The sequence below is a fragment of the Euleptes europaea genome, chromosome 9 (assembly GCF_029931775.1).
Source record: "Euleptes europaea isolate rEulEur1 chromosome 9, rEulEur1.hap1, whole genome shotgun sequence".
Taxonomy (NCBI): Eukaryota; Metazoa; Chordata; class Lepidosauria; order Squamata; family Sphaerodactylidae; genus Euleptes; species Euleptes europaea.
The window spans coordinates 54,607,544-54,630,190 of NC_079320.1; the positions used below are offsets into that span (position 1 = coordinate 54,607,544).

Here is a 22,647-nt window from a genome sequence, read left to right on the forward strand (position 1 = left end):
ATCCTTTAAGTCTGTCCTTTGTCCACTTTAATAGTACTTTGGAGATTAGAGATGATTTTCCAAAAGCAATCAAAAAGTTGGTAATCTAAAGCTTATTGGGTGCAGTATTTATTTAAAATATAGCCATAAGGAGATGGGGTGGAAGGAGATGAATTCACCAATTAGGTGAGAAATTGTGGAAATCTGATACCACTTTCATGTAAAACAAAACCCTAAGCAGGTTTCCCAGTGAGAAATATGAAGTATGAATGCCACTCAGAGGGAAAACCAGTTATAAATAAGTAGCATAAACACTGCATTATAAAGCACTGTCCACATGAGTACACATAGCCCCCTCCTGTGATCAGCATTTGGAAAACAGGATCATTGATCATGGGGAGCATGCATGCACCATTCAGATGACTAAGCAATCGTGCAGAGAGTGGGGCCAGCATCCCAAAGCCACTCTCCCCCCCCCCATGCGATGAGTCAACACACAGGGTAGTTGTTTGCACAGGGCTAGGTAGCACAGGACAGGGGAGTGGTGTATTGGCAGTAAACCATGGAACAACTCCCTATGCTGAGAGCCAGCATGGTGTAGTGGTTAAGAGCGGTGGTTTGGAGCGGCAGAGCCTGATCTGGAGAACCGGGTTTGATTCCCCACTCCTCCACGTGAGTGGCGGACGCTAATCTGGTGAACTGGATTTGTTTCCCCACTCCTCCACATGAAGTCAGCTGGGTGACCTTGGGCTAGTCACACTCTCTCAGCCCCACCTGCCTCACAGGGTGTCTGTTGTGGGGAGGGGAAGGAAAGGTGATTGTAAGCCAGTTTGATCCTTCCTTAAGTGGTAGAGAAATTCGGCATATAAAAACCAACTCTTCTTCTTCTATGTCTTGACCATGTCCCCAAGAAACCAATATTTATCCCATTACATAACGTTGTTCTTGCATTATCTCTGTTATTTTCAATGGCTAGGGGAAAAAAATATTTTCATTTTCTAGCAGCATTTTTTTAATGCCACATCTCACCCTGCCACAAAAACAACATAGTTAGAGATCCAACTCTTCCAGGACTACTGCAAATGGCAACTTAGAATCTAGAATGGTTTGCATCTGAAAAATCTTTTTAACTCTGTACACTAAGCACTCCAAGGAACAGTGACAAATGTAAAGAAATAAATACAAAAGTCCTTTCTAGAGAGAAACAGGAAAAAACTTTAGTTAAAATATTTTACAATAAAATAATTATGATTATAAATCTCTGTAGTTAAATATGTACACATTACATTTTTTTAAAAAAGAAAGAACTGGTTAAAGTTTTCAAGCAAATCTACTGCGCAAGTCCACCATCTTGTCAGTTTAAAATCATAATGTCAGCTTAACATTCAGAAGTTGTAGTGTGTCAGACTAATGGCAATGTCTGTGCAAACTGTAAGCAAAATTAAGAAAAAAAACCCTGCATTTTTTCAATTCCCATGGTAAATTGCTAATAAAAAGTTGCTCGTGTACATTTGCATTGGAGACAGAGGTTAGAATGACCAGCACTAATATAACCCCCATATCTACCAAAATTAATTCCTTGGATAACTGTAATAAACTCCAAGATGTAACAAATTGTGCTTTTTAGGCAGCTACGTGGCCTATAAGGTAGATATTGTCATAAAGGTGCCCAACAAAATCTTCACTAATGTTCTGAGCTGCACGGCGTGTGTTTCGGATAAATTCTCTCTTTGACATTTTATTCTTCACATGAGGGCTAGTGAGATCAATGGAAAGCAGGATCAAAGAGTAGCACAGTACGTACACAGCATCTAAGAAAAAGAGAAAAGTGGTTTTGAGACCTTGAAATTTATATTTTAAATACATAATTTTTCACCTAAAAGTTTTTTTTTTAAATTTATGCTTCAGGACATGATCATACAAATCGGTAACATTAGCTACACAGAGTCAGTAAATATACATAAAAATGCCTTTTAGATCAGATCAAGGTAAACAACAGTGGCTGGCCAGATACTCTAGGAAACTCAGAAATCAGGTACAATGGAGACAGTCATTCAATTTGGATCCTATGTATGGTCATCAGATATATTCTGCTTCTGAACACTGAGATTCTGTTCTTTGCTATTATGGAGTAACATACTGATAAACCTGTATTTCATGAATTTGCCCAATAGGCTTCAGGAGTTCTGATGATTTTTAGGAACACTCTACTGCTGCAGCTTTGCATTTTCTCTCTTTAAAAACCATTACAGTAAATATTCAGTTACACATGCTAGCTCTGGATATCACTATAACCTGAACGGATTTAATTAAAGTTTATTCTTTACATGCATATGTCTTTTTTCTTGAGTTGGCCAAGTCACTGCACTGTGCTTTTGCCTAACAACCTAGCTCTGCTTATGGTTCCACGTCCTCCCCCCCACCCCCTGGCAAACAGTGGTGGGACTACCAGTGGCAGGGGAGGTCCAGGCCAGTGATGTTGCCAGCAATCTCACCTCCGGTGCACATCAGAAGTAATGTTAATGCATTGCCGGCAAAACTCTCTAGCAATGTGCCAATGTCACTTCCAGGGACATAGGGAGTGACATCAGAGCATTGGGAAATTGCTGGTGTGTCCCCCCCATTTTTCATGCCATTCCCCCCTCCACTGGTCAGCTGATTGGCAGTAGGGGATGGTGGCTGGGGATTCCCTGCCCTGGCAGGGGGGGCACGAAGCCCTAGCTCTGATCAATCTGCAACCATTATGTGACAGACTTTAGCAGCTTATTCCAAGGCTTAAATTCCAAGGTGCTACACTGGGTATTAGAACAGTTTGAGGAGTGAAATGCCAGCTGAGGCTTAGAGCCTGGAGCAGAAAGAATATGAATTCATTCCTACCCATCCCTGTATGTAACACATACTATATCGGTTCTTTTCTCTAAAGTAACCAGTTTTAGGAGGCAATGCTTAAGCCACACTAAAATTACAGAGAAGACAAATCTCTGCTGGGTTTCAGCCTTATACAACAAACCTAAACCCTAGGAAGTAAACTGTATTAATCTTATTACTAAACTGTATCTAGTCAGATCTTGATTTACAATATAAACTGATGCTCCAAGCTATACATAAAGTGGATGCAAGCCCCCCTTTTACCTGGGCTAAGACCAAGCTCTCTCATCAAATCAGGGTTACAAGTGCAGAATCTGTGTGAGAACTTTGTAATAAGAGTCTCGAGATATTCCCCACGCTCTTCAGGGGCATGAATGTGTTTGAAAAATTCTCTTAGTGCATTTGGCAGGAACTGATTTCTGAAGTTATGTAGTGTCACAAGGTCATCTAGAACATCTCGCCTGATTTGAAGGAAAAAAGAAAACACTTGAAGACAAATGCTTGCTTTTTAAACAATTGTGTACTCAAATTAAAAACAGTACAAGATTCCCCCCAAATACTTCTATCATTTGTAAGTAAAGAATATTCAACTAGAACAAACAGTGTACTCTTTAGTCTGAATCGTTCAGCCTCATGCTATACAACTTGCTCATAAATCATTTTTAGTATGTTGGCTCACTCTGAGGACAGTAGCCATAGGATTACAACCTTGATGCATATTTAGCACTAAAGGTATGGCTGGCAGGGTAGAGAAGCAGTATCGTCCCTGTTCAAGACGGCTTCTGATATTTGAAAGAACAATGCAAAGAGAGTGTTTTGACTCTCACAATAGTTTCCCCCCCTATGTATATAGAACGGCAAAATGGTATTTAAAAGTTAGACCACAATCGATCAAATAAAACAAAATAATGCCATTTAACATTAGTCATTGGAAATATGAGTATCATAATAATACAGTCATCCTCCTAAAATAGTGAAACAAAACAGAGCTGCAGTGCAATGTGATAACAGTAAAGAAACAGACCCAGAAGGTAGACTAGTTGTAATATGCATGGACGGCAGTAATCTGTTAAATGTAGCCTAAATTCATTAACAATATATCCAGTTGAAGGTCCATATAGGTCCTATGGAAAATAAGGCCATTTAAATACTAGTTCTGATGTAATGCTTTAAATCAGAGCATGGCTTTTCAAAATATTTTCAAAAATGCAGACACATGAAAATATTTTGCTGGAATATTCGGCTTACCCAAAAAGATATCTGAAACTAATGCTGGAAAACCCAGTTCATAAGAGTACTTTTCAGCAGATAGCATTGTAATATAATATAAGTAATCTATTTTCACATCTATGAATCTATTGACATTGTGAAGAGGGTCAGTGTCTTTCGTGTGACTATACTCTTAGAAGTGACCCCTTCCTGAGAAGTGGTATGTTATTCAGATAGTCACCTACCAAGCAGGACTCAACTACTTTACTCACTTAAAAAGTAAGTCTTTTTATTGATGTACTCCAATGTAATTGTGTATATATATGTGTATATGCAAGTATTACAAAGTCTTAATATTCAGTAACAATGAATACATTAAAGCAAGCAAGTTCTACATACTATTCAGTTTTAAAATCCAACACTTAAAATATAACAGTTAAAAAAGTCTTATTTAGTTCAAAGTATCTAATTCACACTCTAGAATAATATATTTGTAATGCCATACATACCAACTGCCTCTTCTGAGACCCTCTGAGAGAGGTCTGAAGTACTAGCCTTTCTGTGACTGTATTTCTACTGTTTCAGGCACCTTTAATTCTCAACTAATTGAGAAACTAATTCTCAAGCAGTCAGCATTTTTACTGCACATGCTCAGTGGCCTCTCTTTGCATTACCAAATAAGGACTTCCTTCCTTACCAGGCTATTTTGCTCAACTATAAACAATCAATTTCGAGCTTTGTGATCACTCTATATATTCAATTTTAGTATCATTCTCATCCTCAGAAAAATATGCTTTCATTGAACCCATTCATTAATTTCTAGTATCAAGTTTACATGTTTAAATCATAAAATACAATATACTGTTTACATTACATCATTATAGCATAGTCAGCATATGTTTACTTGAAGTCATTTATGAGAATAAGAATTAAGCACTCAGTTCTGCATTTAAATGGTTATATAAGAAGTTGCAAACCGTTTCTCATTATTTTAAGAAACAGTTTCTCATTATCAAAACTGCTGAGAAAGGTCTTTGGAAATAAGCAGAATATTCTTACGGTAAATCTGCAATGTCATTGTAACCTTGACAGTGTATTATGAGCAGAAGCCTCTATGGCAAAGATTATTTTTCCTTCTTTTAAAAGGGAATTAAACCTCTGCTATATATCTTTTGCAGTTTGTATGTGTAGTTGTGTAATATTCTGAATAATTCTGCATATGTACAACATTAATACCATGTTCATGTGCTCCAATATGTCAAAGCCTGTAACAACTGCTCAAAGAGCCTTTCAGATAAAGAAAATGTTACATCAGATCTGACCTTATTTTCAACCCATGGAAAGAATTCACCTTATTTTTTTAGCACAGGATAGCAACAGAAAGTGGTACAAAAGGGAAATAATAATTTGATTGCTTTCTCCCACTATGGAGCTATTCTGCAATTACAACATGAGAAATACTAAAATGTATTCAACACTTAGGCCCTCCAGGTCTTACAAATCCGTGTTGCCATGTCAGTGGCTTGTACTGACTTTGGAAATATATGTATACTTAAACGCTTAGGACACTTCCCCAAACCCTTTAGGTTCCAAGAATACTTCTCAATTACTGTCAAGCATGTTATATGAATACGCCCCCCCCCAAATAAATACACTGACACTTTACTCACACAATTTATAAAATTTATATCCTGCCTTTCTGTCCTCATCAGGACCTAGTGCTATGCATGCTTACACATAAAATATCTCCCTCCCGAGTAAATTTGCACAGATTTGCACCCCCTCCCAAACATTTGCATATTTACATTCCAAATGAATGGGCAGAGAAATTTAGGAAGCCTTCTACAGATAACATTAAACAGCAACAGGATCTTTCATATAACATATTTACAAGGAAAGACGTTGGATAAAAACACAAAACAGCTGCAAATGACAGGACAAGATGAGAACTGAAGACAAAACAGAAAGAAGGATCAAGTCACAACAGATATCTCCAGCACAAGTGACAGCTCTGAGGGGCCAAGCTTTCCTGAAGTGAAAAAATCTCTAACATCCTTATATACTCTTTTCATCCCTGGGCCGTTTCTATCACATTACTCCAAGTGTTGTTCAAACATGGAATAGTCAGTTAGTTTTCCAGGTGTATACTGGTACTTTTGCAGTTTCTAAGAGTTTGTTTACATGTTTGATCTGGGATGGTAGCTCCTTGACATGTTATAAACTCTCATTTATTTAAATACTTAAGAAGCACACAGACAAGAAGCTTTCATTCAGAACATGGCCTCCTGGATAGACCAACAATAAATCCTGTAGCACCTTAGAAAAACACAGGGTGATTATGGCATAACTTTTGTAGACTGGATGTGGACTTTCATGGACTGAATAGATAGAGGCTATTGCCTCTCTTTTGTCTCAAGGGATGCAATTAAGTAAACATTAATAAAACTATTATCTCTGGTAAGAAGTTGTCAGTGGAGATCATGCTACGCAGTGATTTGTAATTACCCAAAGATGAGAGGCAAGAATATACTCCTGTAACACCCTGGAATTCCTTGTGCATATAGTAGAGCTGTCTCTAGACAGTGGCTCTGAGATGTTTCTTTACATGACTTAATTTGTAAAAAAACAACCATTTGCCTTACTCCAAAGTTCCTCCATGATTATTACTTAATTCAGTGTACTGTTTCCTGATTGGTTGAGCTATCCTCTCTTCCTATGGCACAAAAAGAGATTGTAGCATTATTCCTAGCAAGCCCTGCATATGATATATGGAGAAATTATTGGGGGAGGGTGAAAACCACACATGACTACTTGCCCAAGCACTAAAACCAAGTGTCAGTCTAAGTAGAACTCTCTAACTCCTGATTATAGAAAATAACTCTGATGCTACAAATTGTGGAGTGGGTTGTCCAAATGCCATTTGTGTAACATACTGTGACTTAAGGATCACTTTCCCTGTGCCAAATTTAGAGAATTTGATGCAGAAGAGAAAAAGACCAAATTCAGAGCTGTATTTTCCAGCAACCTAATCTAACTAATGCTAGGCTTCTGTAATTTAAGTGATACATTTTTGCTTAATTGAGCACACTTTATTGGTCAAATGATGAAAAAAAAGAATGGAAATGAATATCCTGAGCTTCATCAGTATTTTAATCAGATATGTAATTCTTTTAAATAGATGGTATAATGTTCCCCCCTTTCATGATCAAGTTACCTTTCATCAAGATAGATTCTCAGTTTCTTCCAATTTAAGGTTCTCGTACAGAAGATAAACTTAGCTATTTCCTTTGGTGAATCATCCAGTATTCCCTTGGACATGAAGTAGTTGACTCCCTGGGGCAAAGAGATGTTTTATATATGTAAGATTAGGTTTTTTTTGGTTCATCTAAAGAATTTGGTATGGAACAAATCCTAACAATTATAAAGGATCATTATCTTGAAATTCTGTCTGTAGAACTACATTTGAACATGCTCAATCCAATTTATACACATACACAATATTAGTGTTGAGATTTTATATGTACTAAAGCAGCAGCGAACTTTTTTAAAAAGACAACATTATAGACATATGATTCCTCTGTACCCATATTTAATTTTCTAACTTGGTTTCATGAAGAAATCTTATCCGAAATGTATTATTTAGCCGTTTATGTTTTACAAAGGAGTCCCGTGGCGCAGAGTGGTAAGCTGCAGTAATGCAGTCCAAAGCTCTGCTCACGACCTGAGTTCGATCCCGACGGAAGTAGGTCTCAGGTAGCCGGCTCAAGGTCGACTCAGCCTTCCATCCTTCCGAGGTTTGTCAAATGAGTACCCAGCTTGCTGGGGGTAAAGGGAAGATGACTGGGGAAGGCACTGGAAAACCACCCCATAAACAAAGTCTGCCTAGAAAATGTCGGGATGTGACATCACCCCATGGGTCAAGAATGACCCAGTGCTTGCACAGGGGGCCTTTACCTTTTTTGTTTTGTTTTACAGCAGGCACTTTCAAGTTGTGACACGTGTGGGATAAATGCATGACTTTGCATTTATGTTCTGATACAGACATTTGTATATTATGCATATCTTGAAGCCACAGAACTCATTCCAAATGTTAAAATGTATTCAGAATACTCACAGATCCAGCAGTTGTCATAAAACTTTAATGTGTACAGTTCTTTTATTACTTCCATGTTACAGAAATATTTTACCAAATTTTCTAGCTCTTTTGTTTTCTCTTTAAAACTTTTTAAAAGGCTGCACGTGTGAAACTTTGGACTTAAATGCTTCATCAGATATCGTGGACCTCACTGTGATCTTACTCTTCAAAAAGCATTTAATGTAAGAGAACAAATATCTTCCCCAATTAAAGTGGACGAGACACCTCTTTTTAAAGCTGTCCTGAAGACTATTCCTATGAGCTGCTTCTTCGCTGACAGATTGCCTAGCCCGGGCACAAGGGTGCCCTGATAGCCTCACACTGGAACCTGACTCTGGTCCCAACAACTGCTGCTGCTGCCACTTCAGCAGTACTTGCTGTTGCCACAGTGTGAAGAAGCCAGACAACTGCATGTGTGCAGCAGCGGCTGATGGTATTTCAACACAGTTCATACACAAATTATTTGTGGCACCTAACAAGTATTTTAATGGTCAAGGGTTGTCAGTGCAATGCTGCATTTTTATTTTCAAGAGTAAAGGAGCCAGCATGTTCATTAGAAGGGCTGTGGCTCAGTGGCAAAACATCTGCTTTGCATGGAAAATATCCCAGCTTTTACTCACGAGAATTTGACGGTTAGGGTAGGCCTGAGTACAACTTTATCTCCAACACTGGACAGCCTTTATAGTATGCAGACGTGTAACTGATTTAGATCTGAACGTCTCAGTACAGTCGCCTAAATCCTCTGAACACTCAGACTGTAAAATGCTGTCTATGTGGTATAATTTCACTGCACATAAATGTACACTTTGATCTAAAATTAATCTTTCCAACCTGAAGCCCTTTTCAACAACAAAACAGGCTTACAAGACAGAAAAAGCAAACAGGCAATACAAAATGCACATGATGAGAAATCTAAATACATTGAAAGCTCAATATACATCATGTACACAATAGCCTCTAACACAGATTCAAAATGTGTTTCAATATCAGAAAACTATTAGAAGCAATGTCACTGTTGAAGTATTGTTCAAGTAAAACAACCGTGCACATCACACTACCCTTTCAAACACGAACCACACAAATCCACAGTTTCAATTAAGGAATGACACTACAACATTGGACAGAGCCCTAAATACATATATTAATTCTCTACAATGCAAGAAAACAGGATAATTTACTGATAATCCTAAATCAGAGTGAATGTAATATAGGTTCTCTCTCTCATACCCAAATCTCAAACACAAGTAATTGGAAGCAAGTTCACATGGATCTCAATGTAATGTATATTAAAAATTATGCTCAAGATCACCAGTGCTCTCTAGATGCTCGTCATGGGAGAAATCCCACACACCAGCAAATTGGGCTTTGAAGAGTAACTGAAAAGTTAAACCAGAACTTCAGATTTATTATCTACTTTAACAACAGCAGCACTTCACTTACCTCTTCAGGATTGGCATTAAAGGTGAGGCTTCCCTCATCCAACTGCATATAGAGTTTTCTGAAAGAAAATCCTAGAGATGGATTCTTATTGTATATGGAACAGTGACCCCAAGTGGATTTGCACAATCTACAAAAATTGAAGAAGAATGCTCAGTATGAAAATAATGCTATGCTCTATTTCCTTTTTAAACCTATTGGAAATTTGTAAGAATTCTTTGAATATTTTACACATGATTGCAGTAGCAAAAAGGTTGCTTAAGGTTGCACTCCTTAAGCAACACTTATTCCAGTCTTTAGTAGGGCTACTCCAGAGTCAGTGGCTTCAGATATGCTTTTACTATCAATGTCTCATTCTGCTTGCTAAACAAAAGCAAGATAATATACAGTGCGATCCTATACAGAAATCAATGGGCTTAGACTGCACAGGATTTCACTGTAGCCATACAGGATTTGTACAACAGAAATTAACCTCTCTGGTTATAATCAAGAAACACTTTCACATACAGTCAGTTAGAGAGCATCAATAGCAATGCTTAAACTCAAAACTTTCCAAAAACATGTATGTCTAAATTTACATGCTACAGTATTCCAACTGATAAAGGAAAGCATGTGTAAGCATTCATAGGGTTAGAGCTTAATAGTGCAATCCAGTACTTGGCTTCCCATTCTAACAGACTCATTAATACTCCAAAGACCATCTCTGGTAAGTAATGTAAACATCAATTGACCCTAACCTTGCATTTTGAAAATAATCACCCAACCAGGCATTAGCATAGAGCAGCTTTTCTTCCAGGGAATCAATCATTACACAGAGAAGGAATGTGAACCAGTGTATGGTTGCGGGGGGGGGGGGGGCATTCAGGATCACAACCCCAGACTTTTACCCTTTACTTTTACACATTTAAATGTGGAGCATGATGCTTAAATTACTAGCATTCTTTGTACTGTTAGTACCTGTGACAATGTTCTATGAAATTCAGTAAATACATCCACTAAGAACATTTTGACACAAACCTGACAGTGCAAGATGATCTTAAGCATTTTCATTCAAATCTGTCAGGTCTACGTAGGCCAAGTTGCTGGCAAATTTTGCCCAGGTTTTCCCCATTTGTTATTCCCCTTTCTGAAGTAGTTAATTTCGGAGCTGTACAATGATTCATATTACACTTTGATAGATTGAATTGAATTTAACAAAAACATTACCTACACTATCCACCATGGTGCAGTTATAGAAATGTTGTGCAGCATACTTCAGATACGATGTTGTTTCAAAATTCAATGCAATGGGTGTGGGAGAAAAGGGGAACAATGAGAAAGGGCACAAGCTATTCTAGCAGGACCCATGGAGGATACTGAAGGAAAATACACTTGTACCACAGATTCTAACATATCTCCCATTGTGCTATGTAGTGCTAGGGTGCCATTTTTAAGAACATAAAAAGAGCCATGCTGGATCAGACCAGTGGTACATCTAGTACCTCGTGCTCTTTCACACAGTGCCCAACCAGCTGTTGTGGAGGGCCAACAAACAATGCATAGAGGCCCTTATGCTGCCTCCCAGCACTTGTATTCAGATGTTTGCTGTATACGGTGGTTGCCTTAACTCACCATGGCTAGAGGGACCTACCCTTCATAAATAAAAGCCCCTTTTACAGCTAACTACATTCATGGTCATCACTACATCTACTGGCAGTGACCTCCACAATTTAATTACTTGTTGAGTAAAGAAGTATTTCCTTTTGTCTATCCTGAGCCAATTGCCCATCAATTTCAGTGGGTGAAATTGTAGTATTATGAGAGAAAGAAAGCTCCCTCTGCCCACTTTCTCCACCCTGTGCATAATTAAATAAATCTCTATCATGTTCCCCCAGCAGTCTTTTTTTCTAGACTGGGTTTTCTTCCTCTCAGCAGTAATCCTGTAACACCAACATCATCATTATATTGTGTGTTTGAACACAGTAATTTTTATTGAACTGTGCTTAAAGCTATTACACATTTTGTATTAATTTCATTAGTTAAACAAGCTTTCACTGGGGATTAAGTGTTAAATTTATCTTTAGAATTTTTACCCATTGTCAAGCCCCATAGCTGACACGGGGTTAAATACAATATATATGATCTTGGGAGGGGGGGGACCTAAAATGAATGTGGCTATCATTGGAAGTCCTCTGTAATGTATACATTTTTAATGTGAATGCACATAATGCTTGGAAGCTGTATAACATCATCTCTTCCACATTCTGTCTTTTCTGAACAGCTACTCAAGCTCCAGGAAGCAGTTTGTGAATATCACTTCACAACTTCAGATCATTACTGGCAGACACAATTTCATTATCAAACTAAGCTCCTGTCCAGATAGAAGGCAACTTTCTATGGCCCAAAGTGTGGGTCTCCAAAATACTTGCACTAGCAGAGCTCATTAGGTCTTAAGCTTACTAAAGTAGACCAGGGTTAGAAATGCTTCTGTTTTACTAGGCAACTGAATAGTGTTCATGTTTGTTCTGCTGAATTGTAGCTCTGGAAGTACCCATAATGGGCTTCTGATCTGGACCAGAAATCTATGTGTTACTTGTGCAGGCCCATTAGACTTCTATTAGCAGAGTCTTAACGGCTTCTACCATGAGATCTACAAAAACACTAACCTCCTTTGAAATAAGTAATGTCTCTGTGCCACCGCTCCCTTCTGTGTCTCCATTAAAAATAATTAACTGCTGCTGAATTTCAATCATTCTTTGCTTTTATCAAGTTTGAGATGATATTTTGTAGCCAACTCTTGCTTACTTAAATAGAATGCAAGAAAAGGTTTAATTAACACTAATTGTACAGCAATTTTTCACTTTTGATGTTTTGTTTAAACAAGAAAGTGGTGTGGACAAGAAGTAGCAAATCAAATAGCCTGCTGTAACCTGTGTGCATGACCTCTCATTAACTTACCCTTGCCATAGAAGCTCGTCATTAGCAAGATCCTGCCACACACATGAAGCCAGGCAGAGGTCTGTTGCATTCAGGTATGACAAAATGGTAAAGCTAAGCTCAGGCGGCAGCATTTCCAGGTTGATGAACCCTTCTTGTTCCTTTGATTTCCGAGCTTTTAACAGATGGTAAATGTCAATGCCTCCTTGGGCATGTTTCCGATGGTTTGCATTTGCAACATTGTTAGCAGCTATTCTTCTACCATGTTCTCTTGAAAGATAACCTTGCCCTGTATATCCCTGATGTTGCAGTTGCTGGTTCCTGGCCACTCTCCACAGCCCCTGACCCATCTGCAAGACTGTAGGTTAAAAGCACAAAAAAGTTCATGAAACAAAACCCTGTTCCTTATTCCTGTGTCTAAGAATAAAAATATAAAGGCAGTAGTCCTACCCCTGTTATGTGTTTTCTAAGCATACATAATTTATAAGATTACAATGTTCATTGAAGTATGCAGAATTAAAACAATTAAGCATGATTTATAGCACAGTAAGGAAGCAGTGTTACTTATTGCACTAGTTTTGGACACAGTTACAAAGCTGATGCTGTAAACTTTACCAAGCAATGCCTACTTTTGAGGGTTCACCACGGAATAGATTTTTATACCATCTGCTAGGGAACTCTAGAGGAAAAAAAAAGACAAGTAATGTGCCTGCATTTTTACATTTACACTCAGACCTCATTTTTCAGAGTAGTACTATTTAAAATTCTTCCAACTCGAAGCAGCCACTGGCCACCTAAATCACGATTTAGGTGTTTACTGTTACTGGTAATTCATAAAGCTCTGAAAAGGTCTAAGTCTTAATATGAGAAGATGCAGAACAGCTGGAAAGCAATTAGGACCATCAACCCAGAAATCTACCTAAAGCAGATACAAATATAAACCAAAACAACGTTGAAGGCACAAAATAACTATAGACAATTGCAATAAACTAGTTAAAAACAGGCATGGGTGAGCAATGGAGGAAGGAGAGAAATGCAGAATTGGTTCCTGTATAAATCCAAACTATTTTTGGTTGCAACATTTACCGTACCCATCTACAACACAGAGCTGTGGAGCTACTTTCAGTCTAATAGTTTCAAGTATGAAAGTGTGAACAGTGCATAAAAAGGAAATCAACTGCTTCTCTATATGTCTTAGTTAAAATCTACTCAAATGTGATAATCTAGAAACACTTTGGAATTCTACCTAGTTAGGTAATATCAATATGGGAATGGCTTACAAAAAGACTGTTCATTTTCAAAAAGAACTTCTAATGTAAACTTTAGAAGTGTGATTGACTAGAAGTGGATTTACATAATATGTAGTCTTCAAATACCAGTTTGGCAGATTGCAGAACTGCTTAACTAGCCCTGTTGCTCAGTAGCCAGCAAGTATTTTCCCAATTTTTTTTAGTAAGTAATCTGTTGTTGCTGAAGATGGACAATAATGTATGGAAATTCCAGGCACCAAGTAGTTTAAAAAATAGATGCTGGTCTTAACCGCCCCCCTTCCGCAAATATGGAGCTTGTAGTTTCACATATCTGCAATCTGCAAAATGTCAATTCAGACAAAAACCCAAATTAAAAGGTCTTATCACTCAGGCATGCAATATGGTAACTGTCCTTGAATGATAAAGGGTGTTTTTTGTTTTTTTGTTTTTTGCAAGTTCATTGTGAGGCAAGGGCCTTTTAGACTTGTGAGCTCCTAGTATAAGTACATTTGGATTTTTACCATTTGAAGTGCTGTAATGAGGGAGCCACAACACACATTTCTAACCAGCATGCCAGAAGTATTAGATAAAACCAGGAAAGCTTTATAGAACATACATGTTAATACTTCTTAACTTGTTTGGCCCTGTGTTACAACAGAGGTCCTGTGGCCATATCTATACTTCTAACTGTACATCAGTTTAATTCATCTGTCCATTTTCCCTCTTTTAATCTATTATGGGTGGAATCCAAATAGCTGCAGATGGTTATCTCCTAGTGCAGAAAGACTTTTCAGTTCTCTCCTTTTACCAGCAATTCCCAGCCCTCCTAGAAAAGTCCCAAGCACGGGGTGGGGGGGTTTCCTCTGGAATAATACCCTATGAGGTGCAAGGGGCTGTTGCTGGAAGGAAATACCCCTCCTTTGTTGTGTGCATGCAAAAGTTCATTCCACCCACGGAAGACTGGATCCCAGCCACTGTTCCCAACAGAGTGCTTTTTTTGGGTTAAAATAAATAGATATTTTATTAGTTCCAACTTTGAAGACTACTTACTGAACAGCTGGTTTAGGACTCTGGATGTCTTTTGCTTCTCTCTGGCATTCGATACAATCAAGGGAGCAATGACACTGCCTATATAAACACACTGCCCTGGGAAAGGAGTTATGGCGATATATACTAAAGCTGCATTTCTGCACACAGTGGTGCTGTTTAAATCCTATTGACTTCAGTAGGATTTAAGCAGCCTAATAGCACACCAGACTACAGCCTTATTTTCAGTATGCTGAAGATAAACATCATTTTTTTTCACTGCTGTTGTTTTTCACTTAGAAGATAAATCAAAGTAAAAATCAAGAGCAGCACTTAGCTAAGGCCTCTGGCTCTACATTTTAAAATTCTAGTTAAAAAAAACAACAAGTCCACATGCAAAACAATGCAACTTATTTGGTTAATTCTTGCCTGTTACTTTATATTGTAGGCTGAAATTAAAAACAATGTCCCCGAAGTCTAGTTCCGTCACCTTGTAAATTAGGCACCTACAGTAAGTATTTCAATAATAGCTTGTATTTACTAAAAAAGGAAAGCTGTGTAAGCTCAGAGTTCCTCATAATAAAACCTACTCATTTCGGTGTGACTTGTGCAGGCAATCTATTTGAAAAACAGGCCTTCAGTCCCCAAGCTCCAACTTGGAGAGTCCTTCTAGTTTACAATATATGTACACCTAGACAATAACTACTACTACTTTATGATGACAAAGAAACAATTATTTATTATAAATTTGTTCTAAAGGCTTTTCTTAGATTTCTAAAATATGTCTGCACATAGCACAATAATGAGCAAAGAATGTGATAGCGAAAAAGAAAGCATTTCGGTAATATAGCATAAGGGTAAACAAGAAATACAGTCTATATATAACCAAAACCTTTTCTTCCTCAAAGAGCTTGGCCCTCCTAAACCAGTGATAGCTCTAGCAATACCATTACACAGGTCAGACATGGTCTGAAAACCTTATGTCAACCGCTTATCAAACTTGCTAACCAGCAAAAAAAGGGAGTGATGGGCGTGTATCCCATTTTCCACAACTCAACAAAGATCTCATAAGCCAGACCACACACAAACAGTTCTAAACAGGGTCCACCATACCTTCTGTTATTGGAATTTTGAGATAATTACAGAACTATTATAAAAAATTGCAATGAAGTGCGTACCTAAGCATCCCCAGAAGTACTGTCAATCTAAAGAATGCAGTATTATTTAGCACCTGTCTTACATGCCACCCTGAAGAATTAATTCACTTGGAAGGGTGGAACTCTGCTTAGGATGGCACTTTAAGTGTTCATTACAATCAGTACTAGCCACAAAGCATAATTTACACCCTTTCAATATATATTAAATATATATATATATATATGAATGAACACATTGAATGTGAAGGTAGCTTGCTTAACTAGAGTGCAAAAAAGAATGCAAAAGTTATGGAGTAGTTACTGAGTGCTTGTGCTTTGTGTTCTGTCTGCAACACAGTCAAATCAGTGTTTGGCACAAGTGCCTTACACTGAATTCTAACTGTAGAACTAAACTGGATTATGCTCAGATATTTCAGTTACCTGGACACATGGTGAAGTTGTTTACTATTACGATAATTAGCAATGGCACACTACTTTGACAACATTAGACGCATACTGATGTTTTTAAAAAAGCTTCCAATCCTGTGCAGAACCAGATTATATGCCAGTATAGTGTAGAAACAACAGATGCATTCATAATTGCTACTGACAGAACAAAAGCTTCTCTTTTCAGAACAACTTACTATTCCACTTGCTTTTACACTCAAACAATAGTACTAATTTAAGATGTGCTTATTTTAAACAGCAAAATTTCAATTTCAGTTTAAAATTAGGCTTATTGATAGGTTCAAGACGGGTGATAAACTGAGAATACTTTATAAACTTTAGCAAAAATATACACAAGATGCCATCTATATAACCCCCCAGTTTAAATAAAAGGCTTTGCATTTGCTTTTGTGAAGAGTTTAAGAGCTTGGACTTTTTTGGACCCTAGAGCTGGGGATCAAACTATCTAAAGGGTGGCTGCATTTGACAGTAGTAATAGCACCCCTTTTAATAACAGAAATGTAAAGTATATGGATGCATACCCATGCACACTTACAACCTGTTCCTGAAGGGGGGGTAGATAGGTAGCAGCCAGGAGCAGTGCAGCCGCGCAGCCTCCACAGAGACTTCCCGGCCAAAAAAATAGAAGTTTAAAAGACTTTTTTTGTTTTAAAAAAAAAAAAAAAAAGTAAAACTCCTCCATGGAGTTTCATGGGGCCATTCTAGCTATGTGGCTGGCATAGCAGTGCTGAAGTGTAGAGGGGCATTCCCAGGCCGAAAAGGGTTTGGAAGCTGTCTAAAGGCAGCTCCGCCCCGGGGAATGCCCCAGACGCCAGCACAGGCACTTGCTTTTGGAATTTCGCTGCTGGCATCCAAGGCCCGCGCTGCTACGTCGTGACCCGGCGCTGGTGTAAGTGCCCCTGCACTGGCATCTGTGCTACTTTATTATGGCACAAAATGGCACGGACGTTGGCGCAAGGTCATGCCAGCTCCTATGGTGCTTCGCCCCCCCTTTCAGGATTACACAGTTAGTTGCAAGAAATCTTAATTGAACATGCATAGGCTTAGACCAGTGGTCAGCAAACTCATTAGTCAAGAGAGCCAAATATCAACCATTGAGTACAACCATTGAGATTTCTTTTGAGAGACAAATTTCTTAAACTATATTGGTAGGTACACTGTTTATTAACTTAATAAACTTTAATTAAAGTTTTAAGTCTTAATTAAACTATAGGTACACTGAATAAAACTTGATATCATACTCAATAATGATCTTATTTATTGATAAAAATTAAATTGTAAGTAAGGTATCCATAAAATTAAATCATGACAATGACTGACAAACACTTAATGTGAAAAATGGCCTTGCATCTCCTTGGAAAGTTTGGGTAAATCAGGTTTGTATGTTGTTGTTTTTAATTTTAGACATGATTCCAGGTTCTCATCAATAAGACGACTCCTCAATTTACTCTTGATAAGGTTCATGCTTGAAAAAGATTGTTTGCATGAATATGTAGAACCGAAAAGGGAAACAGCAGCAAACGCTAGTAGAGGAAGGGAGGGGGGAAGAATGGAGAAAGGAAGGAAGGAACTGGGAAAGGAAAGAAGGAAGAAAGAAAGGGAGGAGGGATGGAGAAAGAAAGAGGAAGGAAGGAAGGAAGGAAGGAAGGAAGGAAGGAAGGAAGGAAGGAAGGAAGGAAGGAACTGGGAAAGGAAAGAGAAGGAACTGGGGAAGAAAGGATGAAAGGGAGGAAGGATGGAAGGAAGGAAGAGTGGGGGAGGGACAGAAAGAAAGGAAGGAACTGGGGAAGAAAGGATGAAAGGGAGGAAGGATGGAAGGAAGGAAGAGTGGGGAGGACAGAATGAAAGGAAGGAACTGGGAAAGGAAAGAGAAGGAAGGAACTGGGGAAGAAAGGCAGCCTGGAGCTGGACTTTTGGGAGCCGCCTGAGGGGGATGAGGAGGAGGAAGGCGGCGAGGAGGAGAGTTTACCCCTTCCAAGTGGGCCGGTGATTAAGGCACAAAATCCGCCCCCCCCCCCCCGCCCTGGAAGTTCCCCCATAAGATCCCAGCCGGGCAAAACGCAGCCTGCGTGGGGGGAAGGCGATGCACCGGACCGGCGCCAAACTCTCAGTCTGAGGCGCGGGGAGGGCGAAGCGAGCTCTGTCCTGGCCCAGGAAGCATCATCGCTTTCCCCGCCCGGGGCCAGGCGGAGCCAACAGGAGGAGGTGGGGGGTGAGAGGTCGCCCAGGTCCGGTTGCCTATAGAGACAGAGGAGGGAACGCGGTGTCGGCCGAAATGAGGACCGGACAGCCACGCCTCACTCCTCACGTTGGAGAGAAGGAAGGGGGGAGGGAGGAGCCCCCTCTCTGCCAAACCAAGGCGCGCAGCCGGGCGGCAAGAAAAGACGGGGGTGTGTCTGGCAGCTGAGGGGCTCTTGTCGTTCTCCGGCCGCCGCCGCAATGGTGGGAGGTGGGGACGGCGCTGGGGCGAGAAGGAGGAAGGGCCACTCCTTCCTCTCTCGGAGACCCTCCCGCTGCTTCGGCCGGCCTAGAGCGCTGCTTCCGCACGTGGGAAGAGCAGCACTCAGGGGCCCAAAGAGCCACTTGCGGCTCGGGAGCTGCACTTTTGCGACCCCTGGCTTAGACTGTAAAAGGGACAATGAAGTCTCTTAAAAAAACGAAACTCTCTGGAATGCTCCTATTTACTGTTTAGCAAAAGATGTCCTAATAAAAGTATTTTGAAGTACTGAAGCATTTTAAATGTGTTACTAAAAATAGGTTCTTTATGTTAAGTATCAACTGAGCAGCTTGCACAGACAAAACAGACTGACACACATTACTCAACCAGTGATTGTCATGAGGCTATAAATAAGCTTAAGGCTATTGATATCATTCAAGGATTTTTTTTCTTCCTACAAAGATTTTTTTTAAACTTCACAATAATCACAAAATAGAAGTTTCACTAGAACATCTCAAGTAACCACATTTCTGATTATAGACATTATCTGGCAGAAGAACGACGTATGTAGATGTACCTGAGTTTGCTTAGAAAACTTCCTTAATCCACTCCCTCTTCATATCAACATAGACAATATAATCTCCTCTTTTTTTAATTCTTTCTACTAGGGTTGCCAATTGCCCACCAATCAACCGGGCTGCCCACTGACCAGTTGATGGTCGGGGGGCGGAAGCAGAAAGGAGGGAGCAATCCCCCTCATGCGCTCCCGGGAACGCTCCAGCCTCCCATTTCACATTGCAAGCCCGATTGGTCCTGATCTGGCTTGCAGAGTGGAAAGGGAGGCTGGAGCCTTCATCCTAGGACTGCTGTGCACGCACTCTGATCTTTCAGAGAGTGCTCACAGCGGGGTTCTGAAGGCTCCAGCCTCCCTTTCCACATTCCAAACCCGATCAGTCCCAATCTGGCTTGCAGCATGGAAAGGGAGGCTGGAGCCTTCCTCCTAGCCCTGCTGTGCGTGTGTTCTGTGGAGCATGCCCACAGCAGGGCTGGGAAACCAAGTAGAATACGGAGTGTGTGGGAGTCCCTCTTCCCAGCTCTGACCATAAGAAGCTCCCACCCAAGGTAAGTGGGGACCGGGCAACCCCACTTTCTAGTAACATTGTAGACACACTGATTGTATGGGGAAAATAGGAGAACTTCATATTCCAGACTCAGCCCACACCTAGATGGACCAAGCCAACAAAAGCTTACATGCAAGTGCATTTGCATTCATATGACTAGGGTTTTGTTATAGTGGAACACAAGAACAGAGCAGTGAATTCAGCTCATTTGAAGGACTGATCACGATTCTTGATGCTATATTAATAGTATCAATGCAAAATTATGATTCTAGTCACCAAGAAAATTATAGCTATTTTTTTATGCTGCCAATCTGACCAACTACAGATTTGTTTTAAAGTAGCTATTTGGTAATTTAAATTATTGTTTTAACTGCTTGACCAGTTAATTATGGAATAAAATTGCTATATTTCACTCTGAAAAGGCTAAGTAAACTGAATGAGTTTCTTGAAGTGCTAACATAAACATGTGTCCAAATCTATTCAGTAGTGGCTTAGCTTGTTCAGTCACCAGTAGCATCGAAGGTGACAGCATAGCAAAAATCCATTACCTCCAGGCTCATATAGCCAATGGCCTGAGGTGCTGCAGTGATGGGTATCAAAAGATACAGGAAACTTAAAACTGAGGTTCATTACCAAAATGGAGTCACAGAAGGAGGCATAAAATAACACAGATTAAAAATCTGGCACAGAATGCGGCGGGGCTCCTCATGGGGACCTCACCACGAGTGCATATACAGCCAGTTCTTCAACAATTGCACTGGCTCCAGCTGGAGTAGATCAGGTCCAAGGTGCTGGTTTTGACCTTTAAAGCCTTATACGGTCTCAGACCTTCACACCTGCAGGACTGCCTCTCCTGGTATGCCCCTCAGAGAGTTTTACGATCAGCAAATGCTATTCTCCTGGTGGTCCCTGGCCCAAAGAGTGTCCGGCTGTCCTTGACCAGGGCTTTTTTGGTCCTGGCGGAACTCCCTTTCAAGTGAGACCAGGGCCCTGTGGGATCTTAAACAATTCCACAGAGCCTGCAAAACGGAGTTGTTCCACCAGGCCTATGGTTGAGTCAGCTATCGTTTATATCTGTGTTGGCCTCCCCCACCTGTTTCTTTTTATACTGTGGATGTACCAGTGACAGAACTGGGGCCCTGGCTGCCTGAGGGCCACAGCTATCTTACAATTTAGAGCCATCTATTGTTAATTAACTGGTTTTAATCTTTTTTGAATTTGTATGTGATTCTATTGAGGTTGTTTTTATTATATTCAAATGATATGGTTTTGGTTTTTACATGTTGTTAGTTGCCTGAGCCCGGCTTTGGTTGGGAATTGAGGGTGGGGTAGATATCAAAACAAACAAATAAATGTGTTGGTTATGGAACTGTTCTACTGAGTAAAAAATCTGGGATGTAATTCCACTGCATGTGGAATATTTGGGTTTTTTGTTTGTTTGTTACCAGTGCACTTTTAGATTTAAAATGCTTAAAGTGGAAATGCCTAACGGCATCAACGCATTGTTCAGTCCGTTCCTGGGCGAGGCAAATAAAGGGAGTGATGCAAATCAGGCCATTGTAGAGCACAAGAGACTTGCACACAGCTTTATGATGGGCACAATTATGAAAGGGTACAAGTCTCACAAGTCCATGAGGTACAGGCCTAATTAGCGACGAAGAAACCCCGTATCTGATTGAAAGTAAATGGATGTGATCTTCCATTTCCACCTTGAGAAACACTCTGGCACCGCTGAGGTTCTGTTGTTTTAAGGAACCACCTGATTACTTTAGAAAAACTCTAACAGTCACCTAGTTAAAAGGAAAGGAGGCAGATCATTAAACTGAAGGCAGGCCCATTCTATGGCAGTGATGAGGAAGCACATTATTTGTATTGAGAAGGTCTCAGCCATCTCCAGCAAAAGCTCCTCAGGTGCTGTGGAAATACCTCTGGCTACCTAGCAGGTAGCAGGCAACATTTAAAAGCTTCAGGTCTCAGATTCAGAAATGTATTGCATATGGCTGTCGGCCGTCACAAACAGTTCAGCTTCAGGTAACAGCGGGCAGACATAACACTGCGGACGAACTAAATAGTGTGTTGGCCCTTTCCCTACTGCATGCCCCCCAAACGGGACAACAGACTCTTTCGTTCTATACACGAGCGCTGCAAAAGCAAGGGAACCCCACTCTTTTGCCTGAGCGTTAAAAACGTGGCTGCCTCGTTAAAAGGGCGAAGCCGGCCAGGAACAACGCCCGGGAAGCTTCCGCACCATGACAGCCTGCTCCCTCAGCCACTGATCCCCCCTCAAAGCTCTTCCCAACTGCGCTAGGGTGAGAGGTCGGGGAAGTCCCAGCCTCCCTGCACGATTGGCCCCAAGCGAGAATTCCCCGCCAACGGAGAGCAACGATTGGCCAGCGTCCCTGCCTCTCACTTCCACACGCACTAGCCACGTCTGGTTGTCCCACTCGTTTACCTGCGCGAGTCCAGGTCCCAACCGCCGCCGCGACGAGTCGTGTCCGAATTGGTGCGCAAGCCTCGGCGGATGAGAAGCGGGTCAAGCAGCCTCATATAGCCGGTGGAGAAAGCTGACTTCCGGGTCCCGGCGACGAGACATCAGTCGTCACCGCCTCCACGCGCGAACTCGTGAGTTGTTTTTTTTTTGACGTTTGTTGTCGCCGTTGCAACT

At 40.3% G+C, this 22,647-nt stretch overlaps 1 protein-coding gene across 1 annotated transcript; it reads right to left on the reverse strand.

Annotated features, from left to right (window-relative positions):
- Window positions 1-1,595: 1,595 nt before the first annotated feature.
- On the reverse strand, window positions 1,596-22,556 carry FBXO8 (F-box protein 8). The gene is made up of 6 exons (XM_056855366.1): window positions 22,435-22,556; window positions 12,566-12,902; window positions 9,632-9,758; window positions 7,271-7,389; window positions 3,112-3,308; window positions 1,596-1,790 (listed from the first exon to the last, which is right to left on the reverse strand). Exons 2-6 carry the CDS (start codon window positions 12,892-12,894, stop codon window positions 1,603-1,605), a joined length of 960 nt encoding a protein of 319 aa, XP_056711344.1. The 5' UTR covers window positions 12,895-12,902; window positions 22,435-22,556; the 3' UTR covers window positions 1,596-1,602.
- Between the last annotated feature and the right edge of the window lie 91 nt (window positions 22,557-22,647).

Excerpts from the sequence above, each read along its gene's own strand:
- FBXO8 (XM_056855366.1), bottom strand. The coding sequence starts at position 12,894 with ATGGGTCAGGGGCTGTGGAGAGTGGCCAGGAACCAGCAACTGCAACAT. Across the intron at positions 3,309-7,270 it reads AGAATCTATCTTGATGAAAG|GCGAGATGTTCTAGATGACC; the intron begins GTAACTTGATCA and ends CCTTCAAATCAG. Across the intron at positions 1,791-3,111 it reads AGAGCTTGGTCTTAGCCCAG|ATGCTGTGTACGTACTGTGC; the intron begins GTAAAAGGGGGG and ends TCTTTTTCTTAG.